The sequence below is a fragment of the Frieseomelitta varia genome, unplaced genomic scaffold (assembly GCF_011392965.1).
Source record: "Frieseomelitta varia isolate USP_RPSP 00005682 unplaced genomic scaffold, Fvar_1.2 scaffold_480, whole genome shotgun sequence".
NCBI lineage: Eukaryota > Metazoa > Arthropoda > Insecta > Hymenoptera > Apidae > Frieseomelitta > Frieseomelitta varia.
In genome coordinates, this window is record NW_025110235.1 from 1 (window position 1) to 10359 (window position 10359).

At 41.4% G+C, this 10359-nt stretch overlaps 1 protein-coding gene across 1 annotated transcript in view; it reads left to right on the forward strand.

Moving 5' to 3' along the window:
* Positions 1 to 2165: 2165 nt before the first annotated feature.
* Positions 2166 to 10359, forward strand: part of LOC122532900 (microtubule-associated protein futsch-like) — a 13836-nt gene continuing 5642 nt past the window's right edge. Inside the window, exons 1-6 of the mRNA XM_043662083.1 lie at positions 2166 to 2307; positions 2607 to 2810; positions 2900 to 3063; positions 3793 to 6747; positions 7562 to 7775; positions 9218 to 9991. Coding sequence (XP_043518018.1) covers positions 2678 to 2810; positions 2900 to 3063; positions 3793 to 6747; positions 7562 to 7775; positions 9218 to 9991 — 4240 coding nt within the window. The 5' untranslated portion in view covers positions 2166 to 2307; positions 2607 to 2677. The remainder of the gene's footprint in view (positions 2308 to 2606; positions 2811 to 2899; positions 3064 to 3792; positions 6748 to 7561; positions 7776 to 9217; positions 9992 to 10359) is intronic.

Genomic DNA, 10359 nt, shown 5'->3' on the forward strand with positions numbered 1-10359 from the left:
TACATTGATTCTAGAGTTTAATCGCGAATTGAACGGAAATCTACACTATGGCAGAATATTTAGTAATTTAATTGAATTGTTGGGAAAATTTTTGATACATTGATTCTAGAGTTTAATCACGAATTGAAAGGAAATCTACACTATGGCAAAATATTTAGTAATTTAATTGAATTGTTGGGAAAATTTTTGATACATTGATTCTAGAGTTTAATCACGAATTGAAAGGAAATCTACACTATGGCAGAATATTTAGTAATTTAACTGAATTGTTGGGAAAATTTTTAATACATTGATTCTAGAATTTAATCGTGAATTGAACGTTTAGTGGTTTAATTGAATTATGAGAAAGATTTTTAATATTTTTCATTGGATTCAACTCTCTTATAACGTGGCATTCTAAAAATATGGTGCAAAAATTACTCTATATAGCGCGATTTTCATATAACACGACTTAATAAACTTGGATAATCTTATATTTTTTTTTAATTTCCCTTTATTATTTGTACCTATTTACAAAATAATTACAATGTTTAATAACATTTGACTTCCGTTTCTTTAAACGGCAAATACTACAGAAACGTATATAGTATGAATTTCCTCATCGCACTGTTTCTGTATTTTAAGTTTTTTTAAACTTAGCACGGTTTCGAACCGTATAAAATTACTATATTTGAGCGATATATTCATCGAAAGTGGAAAATTAAAAGCCAAAAACGTTTAATCGAAACGAGTAATGATTCGTGGGTAAATTGGAGATTATGAAGGTTTGATAGTGAGAGAAATTTTAGTAGCATGAATAAACTATTGGAAGAATGAATTAGTTTGCTGATTGGATTGGTCGGAAATGAAATTTGTTTTGATAGAAAGGGTTGAAAACTAATTGAGAATTTAATGGAAAAATTAGCAACATTTGAAGATTAAATGAGTTTGACAGTAAAAAGAAATTTTAATAAATTGAACGCACTGTTGAAAATCCTAAGGATAGAAATATTTTTGATAGGAAACAGGGATACATAATTTACGCGTAATTCAAGAATAGAATAGAATTTACCTAATTTGAGATTGATTCAATTTGTTTGCATTGAATTTCCTACTGTCTGGTAATTTCCTACTTTCAACATGTAGATCTTTTTAACAAAAAAGAATTAATCATTCAATTTTTTTTTCACAATTTTTATAGATTGATAGACAGATTGGATCTTATAGATAAATTTTTATCTATTAATCCGCTAGAATACATAGATCCTTTTAACCAAAAAAAGAAAAAAAAAAGAAATTAATCATTCAATTAATCTTCGTTTTTACAGTCCTATAGAGTGGAAGAACATGAGAAGATCGTTCAAGACCAACCAGGCGAGATTCGTCAAGAAAAGACGGTAGTAGTGTCCCAAGATGAGGAAGGAATCAAACGTGACATGAAGTCGGCACAAATTTCGAGACCAACTAGAAAATCCACGGCACCGAGATTCGTTTCACCCATCACAGGGATGATCGTAGATCAGGGTACAGATATCATCCTCGAGGGGATCATTGATGGTAAGATAATTGGAAATACGTTTGAAGTATATGCAACGGAATGAGTTGATTCTGGCAAGCAGTATATATTTTCCTTTCTCGTTCGAGCGTGAAATTATTAGTAACTTTGGAGGAATGGGGGTGATAAAAGACGAAGTCTGTCTTTGTAAATCTGAATATGTAAAATGGTACACTTCGTGTACCTTACGAAGTGGAACAAAATGTTTGACAGTTGATTTTGGCAGGCAGAATATTCTGCTTCTTGAAAATTGTGATTGTTACTTCTGATGATATTCGATATTATATAATATCACGCCAACATTGCGATAATTCAACGTTTACTTTTTTTTACTTCAGTCGATCTCGCAATTTTATACTAGAAAATGAATTATATTTAATATATATTTATTATGTTATTATTTATATTATTTTATTATTATATTAAATGAAAATTTTATATTACACGGAGAAAAGTATTTTTAATATTGCAAAGTTATGAAAGTGAATTAAAAAGAAATTAATTTTAATTGTGATTAAATTTGAAAATTCAATTCATTAGAATTCAATCTCACTTTCTAAATCTTATACAGGATTCCCTCAGCCTTCTATCATCTGGTCGAAGAACGGGCAAGAATTAAAGACGAAGGACGGGATGACGATCACGTACGCGCACAATCACGTTCGTTTGGAACTGAAGAACGTAAATGTCAAAGACGCCGGACGGTATACTTGCACGGCCAGTAACGAAGTCGGTACTGCTAGTAGCACTGCTGATCTTGTTGTGAAAAGTAAGTAACAATAGAAAGAAATCTTGTTAAAAAAATTCTACGTATTACTTTCTTCCATTTTTTTTTTTTTTTTTTGTTAGTTTATAAAATTAGAACAACAAATTGAGCACAATATCAACTTTCCTACGTTTGAACGATCAAATAGAAATTTTAGAATTGACATTTAATTCCCAACTCAGCTTCTTTTAGTAATTTCATTTCATCTGCAATTCCTTTAGTACAATTCTCAAATATTCTCAATGATGTAATATTTCATACGTTTTTAAATATATCTAATGAAAATTCACGGATGATCAATCTCAGAAACGATATTCCCGCCGGTGTTTGGAAGGAGACTGCAAGCTCAAGTGGTGAAACGCGGAGATCGTGTTAATATGGAGGTAGAAATCACAGGTACGCCAGAGCCTACGGTTACGTGGTTCAAGGACGATGTTCCAATCAAGGAACGTCCACCAGAGCTGAGGATCAAGCAGCAGGGAAACTGTTACATGCTACTCATCGACAAAGGTAAACGATAAATCAATGATAATTTATCAGAAAAAAAAAGAAAATTATTTTCCAGTGGATTTCAGAAACATAATGTGATACTATTTTAGCTGAGAAAGAGCACGCTGGAAAGTACATGGTTCGGGCAACAAATGCCGGTGGCGAAGCTCAAAGTATAGCCGATTTTGCTGTGTTCGAGCCAACGCCAGACACCATGGTCGAGGTCCATAAAACTGTCATCTACGAGAACGTGCAAGACAAGAAAGTTGTTCAGGTAATCGTTTCTTTCTACTATTATTAACAATCGTTAACATCGATCAAATTTCCAGCAATAACAAAATCTATATACATACATATATATATGTATAAATAATTTCAATCTCCTAGTTTAATACAACTTTCAAATTGAACTTTTTAATAGAAGATCCAACTTAAAATAGTTGTTCAATTTTCTGATGAAAATTTTCCAAATTAACTTTATTAATAGACCACAGTTATGTTCGATACGATTTTATATCAACATAAATTGTACATTTATATTATTTTATATACTTTATAATTGAATAATTATTAATTTCAATTTTTTGATGAGAACTTTCTGAATTAATTTTATTATTAAATTATGGATAGGATCATACGATTCTACATTTTGAATATTTCACAATTCTCCACGACTGTATAAAATGCATCTGCAATATACCCATTGATACAAAATTTATATACGTCGGCAATAAAATTGAATTGAAACTCCAGATTTAACAATTCCTTTTACAAGATTTTTTAATGCAAAATCGACAATCCTCAATTTAAAATGACTAATTGAATTAATTGAATCTGACGTCTCTATCTTTTATCCTCATTGTTCCATATTAATTCTCTGCGTTATCTAACACAGGACCGACTTCCATTTACTAAGAAACGCGAACTAACAAAAACCGTCAGTAACGAGTTTGCGAATTCTTCGCAAGCGAAACAAAGCGTAAAGTCCGATATTCGTATTTAGTCCGACGAGAAGAAGAGCGAGCTTCCCTCGGTTAAGCAATCGACAACCGAACGCGTGACAACGACGAAAATTCAACCGGCCCCGCCGTTGAAAACAACCCCGATAGTATCGTCCACCACCATGGCTGAGACAACCAGAACGGTAGAGAAGATCGAGGAACCAGGAACCAAGATGAGTCGCTCGGAAACGATCTCGTCCACCGTCGAATCTCACCAAAGTCAGTCCAAGTCCGAGCAGAAGTTCCACATGAAGCTGGAGCACAAAACGCCTAGCGTCACGTTAGAGCCGAAGACAGGCGAGAAAACTCTGTTGAGGGAAACAGCGGGAGTAGAAAAAATCAGCGAGCCGAAGGTAGTCGAGGAGAAAATCGAGAACGAGAACGTCGAGACGTCGACGATAGCGAAGAAAGACGCGTTGAGTTTCTTCGAGTCGATGACGAGGGAAACGGAGGCGACGCCGAGAGGTCCGAAGGAGATGATCAAATTGGTGGACGACGCGGACGGCCACGAGGTGAAGGTTGGAAAATTAACGAAGAACTACGAAAGATCGACCACGTTCCAAGAAGTGAAGAGACCGGAACAGAAGCCTCCCGAGCTGCAAGCAACGAAGAAGGCGGTTCACGAGATATTCACGAAGCTGGAACAAGGAAGCGCGGCCGGCCGCGGTGTGGACAACAAGCTGTTCGACTTCCCGTACGAGCCGTACAAACCACCGACAGAAACGAAGAAACCAGCAACGGAGGAGGCAATCTCTTCGTCTCTTCACGTGTCGAAGATTGAGAGCAAGATGGAGAGTAAAACGGAGAGCAAGTCGGAAATACTGATGGAGGGTTTCAAATTGGTGCCGGAGCCTCCGCCGGAGATCGGCTACATGCCGAAGCCCGACGAGTTAAAAAAAAAACGCCCCGACGTGTCGATCAAGGCTAAGCAGCTGCAGGAGTCCTTCGACAAGACCCTCTCCCCCATAGAAGCGCCCGTTGGCGGTGTGAAGATTTTCCCCACGCCCTCACCGAAAGTTAGCGAACCTCCTCCAAGAGTTGCGCCGACCTTCTCCATGCCACCCCCGCCCTTCGACCTCGAGAAGAAAGAGACGATCGAGGAGCCGTGTGTCAAGAAGGACGTCCACGAGAGGAAGGACTACTCGTTCTCGTTCAGAGCTGCCTCGCCGACCAGGCCGCTGTCGTCCTCGTCCGAGTTTGAAACCAGGTCGCACGTGTCCACCGATCTCTCGGAGTACAGGTGTCAGTCGGCCGCGTCGAGTCACCAGGAGATCCTCAGATCAGCCTCGCCCAGGCCTTCGGCAGACGCGCTGGCCATGGAGAAGTCTTGGGCGAAGAAGTGTGCCGATTCCACGAGAAAGTCCTGGCCTCCGCAGGAATGGCAGACACCGGGGGAAGACTTCAGGAGCACGCAGAAGGAAATTAGAAGGGAAGTGGAGGAGACCGAAGGTGGTGTTAAGAAGACTAGCGTTGAGTCTTCGAGCACCACCGAGAGACGTTCGTGGAGCTCGAAGCAGGAGTCGATGGAAAAGGTGTCGAAGAGAGCACCGTCTCCGCCCAAGGCGCCGCCGATTATTTACAACGCCGAGACCATCAAAGTGGACCACGTGGTGAACAAAATTGAGGAGAAGTCTCTGTACGAGAAGTACACCAGCGAGCTCGACACGAAGAAGTCCGAGACGTCGGAGAGGATCGAGGAGAAATATTCGAAGAAATGGGCGGGATCCGACGACCTGAAGGCCCCCAGTCTCGTGAGAAGCGTCGAGCCACCGAAGAGACCGGTCGTTCAATTGTATCACCTGACCCCAACCACGCCGACTGATCAGATTATTCTGGAACCAGGACCTCCTCCGGAAATTGGATATATTCCAGCGCCAGTGATGAAGGAGAAGAAACTCGAGAAGATAGAGAAGACGTTCGAGGTATCTTTGGATCATCAGCCAGCCAAGATCCCCCCTGGAGGTATCAGAACTATCCCAACTGCAAAGAGGGAAGAACCTCCCGCGTTACCCCCCAAAGACGTCCGAGTCACTCCTCCGCCGATTCCAGCCAAAACACAGACACCTGTAGAGCCACTCGAACCGTTCCCGTTCAAACCTTCTCCCCCAACGACGACAAAGACACCGCCGAAAGCACCACCTCCTCCGATTCCGACGAAATTCGTGAAAGTTGGCGCGAGTTTCACGCAGGAGAGCGATTACGAGTCGGACGTGGACGGTTTAATGAAGGCGAAGTGGAGGCCGTACGAGAGCGACACCGAGGAGCCACGTTATCGAAGGGTTCAGCCACCGGTGCCTAAGCAGCCTGTTCGACCGAGATCCACGGAGCCTGAACCGCTGCCCCCTTCAAAGTTCGAGGTCCCTCCGGCGACTGTCGGTCCGCCCAGGCCGACGATCGCGAAGGAAGAACAGGAGAAAATTTGCAAGAAAACGACGACGTTCAAGAGGCACGAGAAGGAGATAAAGGAACAGCAGAAGCATCAAACGGTTCAGCCTCCACCGCAGATCGAGCTGAAGCCTGGCTCTCCTCCAATCTACGTTCAACCAGCCGCGAAGAGTCCAACGCCGAGAAGTCCACCAGCCAGGAAGCCAGAGTCTCCTAAATTCAAGGTGAAGACGTTCCAGCAGGAGAGCGGATACATGGCGGACACCGACGAGCCGTTCCAGCAGAGAAGTTCGGCTCAGTCGATGCAGAAAAGCTTCGGAAAGCACGAGTCCTCGTCGTCGGTGACCTCTCACGCGGAGTCGCGCACCTCGTATCAGGAGAGCCGATCGGAATACTTCGAGAGCAAGTGTTACGACAGTCGGCAGCAGCAACTGAAGAAAGAATCGTTCGTCGCGTCGCCTGCTCCATCGAAGCAGCCGGTTCAGCCAGCCAGCGTTCAGCAACGTAGCTCGTTCGTTGAAAAGAGCTACGCGTCTTCCGCGTCTTCCCCGTCGAGATTCAGTTCCACGAAGGTTCGAGATGTGTGCTTTCAGTTGCTTGATTTGTATAGAGATGTACAGAGAGCAGGATGATGAACGAAAATATCCTTCTTTGTTTCATCGAGCGAGGAGATGATGCTTCTAACAAACGTCTTCTTGCAGCGTTTGCGTTGAGATAACACTTGTGCCGATTGTGACGATTTTTTAACAATGTTGTTGCAGATTTTGTGTTTTGAGAGAACTGAGTGTAATATAGATTGTTGCTTTTCAGTAGCGAATTGATAGATGTTTCGAAAGATTGTTGTTAGAAAAAAAAAATAATGTACGAAAATTAAATGTGCAAGTTGAAGATTTACTACGTCAGAGCGCAGAGTTCGATGAAATATTAAAAATAGAGAATATAGCAGAATAGAGAATATAGCAGATATTATATAATATAATTTATATAGCAGATATTATATAATATTATATAATATTATAATATTAAAAATAGAGACTATAGCAGAATAGAGAATAGAGAATAGAGTTCAAATATACAACTCTGAGTCTCAAAGCTGAACGTTCTGTGTATTTAACTTGAAATTCTCTGAGTCTTGAACGTTCATTTAATTCAGACACAGATTTGATCGATTTCATGTATCAAACGTTCATATTACTCGACGTGAACACACAAAACAGAAAATAGAAAATTATCATCAAACTTGTACATGTTTTGCGTTTGATTTTGAAAACTAACCGTGTGTTTTTGTGTTTTTTGTTAGCATTGGTTGTTAGAAGTGTTGTGTATATATACTCCGTCACACGATTGATATAATGATTTTTAAAGTGGCTTCAATTTCTTTCCCAGGAAACAATTTATACCACAGATCAGTCGCAGAAGAAGTTGGAGACAACGAAGAAGATCCTGCCACCCTCTCCGAGTCCTTCTAAATTCGTGAAGGGCGAATTTCGTGAAAGCGACTACGAGAGCGACTACGACGGCAGAATACCACCCCTTTGGAAACCGCGGGGCTACGAAAGCGACGACCAGACTTTCAGATCCGTGAAGCTCGCTGGTCCAGGTATTTATAAATCCTAATGTAGACAACTTGATCGATACATTCACTGTACAAGTATATGATTAGAAATTGTACATTATGTTTTCTTTTTTTTTCTCCTGAAAAACGCGAGATAAAGCTGCGTCTACGTAGCACAGGCTAGTTTCTTCACACAATTTGATTACATTTACAGCAAAATTAGCACAATGTATTTATTATCCTTAGATAAAATTATGACTCTTGTGACATTTTTCGTTAATCTTTCTTTTTTTTTGAATTTTTTGCTAAATTAATCTTCCACTGCCGTAGATCTAGAATGTTTCTCTTCAATTATTCTCGATGTTCGCTAAATATACTACATGCAAAAATTATGAGTTTATTTGTAAAGGAAAATGAAGGACTATCTTGATTTCTGGAAATTTCGAATAAAAGGAATAATCGTAGTTTCATAATAACAAGTTCTAAAATAAGTTCTTGAATTTATTTCATTCTGTTATATTTTATTAGAATATTATTATTATATAGAATATTATATTATAGAACATTATAATTTATTCTTTTCTTTCGTTAGACTTTATTCTATGTTTATTAACGAAAGATGTGCAATTATAAATAAAGCTGTGACAATTATAATTTCATAAACAAGGTACCAGCAACAAGTGCCAAAATTTATTTTATCGTATCAGGTAGATGCAGCTTAATTGCGTTATTATTATACATACATACATTTTATTCTACGTTGGATTGTCATACTGTGCAAACGTTGGTTACGGGAAATGTCATTGTGAAAATATGAATTGCTTTCCAACAGCGCCAGTAGAACAAAGAAAATAAAAGAAAAAGAAAAAAGAAACTCAAACTGGCCAGGTGTCGATGGATCTCTCACTCTTTTACGACTTTTTTCCAGCTTACAACAAGTAGTCCTCCTGGCAAGCTTTCTTCCCTTCTCGTTGTTTACCTCGCAAGACAAGTTCTCCTCTCTTCCTGCTTCGCTTGCTTCTCTCTTTTCTTCTCGGCCACTCGAAGTACGTACTTGTGTTGCCCCCGCTTTTTCACCGAATCTTTCTCCATCCATCTTCGTGGCTAACCATCTTCACCTACTTCTTCTTCTTCTTCTTCTTCTTCTTCTTGTATTTCTTTTTCTTCTACTACTACTACTACTACAACTACTTCTTCTCCGTCTGTTCTCTTCTTCACTGTCTCTCTTCACGCTGGTTTCACCCTCGTTTCACTACTGATACTCGTCGCGATACATTACGCAATCACGGTTCACTCAAAGAAAACGAAAATGAAACGAGTCCACAACGAGTGGGACGAGGCCACGGGGAATAAAGGAAGCTCGTTCGAAAAATGACTCAACGACGCGTGAAACCGACGTCGCCGATGGCGCGCGACACCCCTCTCTCCGCTTTTCGTCACGACGTCTCACGATCGAGGTCACCCGGGAAACTGTTTTCTACCGATAGGCAAACCGAAGGAGCCTCGGGCGCCGCTGGCCGAGGAGATCTCGCCGAAGCAGCAGAGAATCTCGGCGGCCACGCCGACCAAACAGAAGACCGTTCTCCTACCCGGCACTCCGCCAGAGATCGCCTATGCACCTCCTCAGCCGACCTACTACGAGGCTCGATCCGGCGTTCCCTTCCACAACGCGATCGGCACAGAAACGAAGAAAACAGTGAGGATGGACGAGTCGACGGAGAACAGCAGAAGAATCGTCACGGTGGAACAGACCAGCCGCGTGATCAAATTCGGCGATCAGAAACCATCCGCCGATTTCAAGAGCTTCGAAACGTCGGCGACTGGAGCCCAACGACACAAGTCCACGTTCAAAGTGCCAACGCCTACAAAGTTCGTTCAGGGTTCATTTCGTGAGTCGGATTACGAGAGCGACATCGACACGAGGATCAAGCCGAAATGGGCGCCGGCGGACAGTGACACGGAGGAGCCGAGGTACAGGAAGGTTCAACCACCTTCGGCCAAAGGACCGAGGTCGTCCAGCGCTCCGGTTAGACAGGAGCACGTGGTCTCGCCGCTGGAGTTCGACACTGGGCCACCTGTCGTCAAGAGGCAAACGTCGATGACGCAGCTAAGGGATGACAGTCGAACGAGGAAGATCGACTCGCTGAGTGTTAAAGCGCAGAGGGAAGCTGGCTCGAGGACGCAAGAGGACGCGTTGAAGCCTGGATCGCCACCGGAGTTCGGTTATATCTCGAGGAGCGACGTGAAGAAGGCAGCCAATCGTAAGAATCACGTTGATGTCTCTGTTCTTGCGTTCGCTGGGGGTTGCTTTGGGTACTTGATTCTTGCGTTTGCAACTATTCGAGAGTAGGTGGATATTCACGGGGTTATTATTGTTGGGAGGACTGGGGGAGTAGACGTAGAATTTTTTATAGAATATTTTTAGAGATTGACATTGTTGATTCTTAGAAGTTGTCGCGATTTAGAATATTGCAACATCTGTGAATTTTCGGGACTCTTGTCGCTAATAACTTTGAATATTCACGGGGTGATTATTGTTAAGGGAATAGATGTAGAATTTTTTATAGAATATTTTTAGAGATTGACATTGTTGATTCTTAGAAGTTGTCGCGATTTAGAATATTGCAAC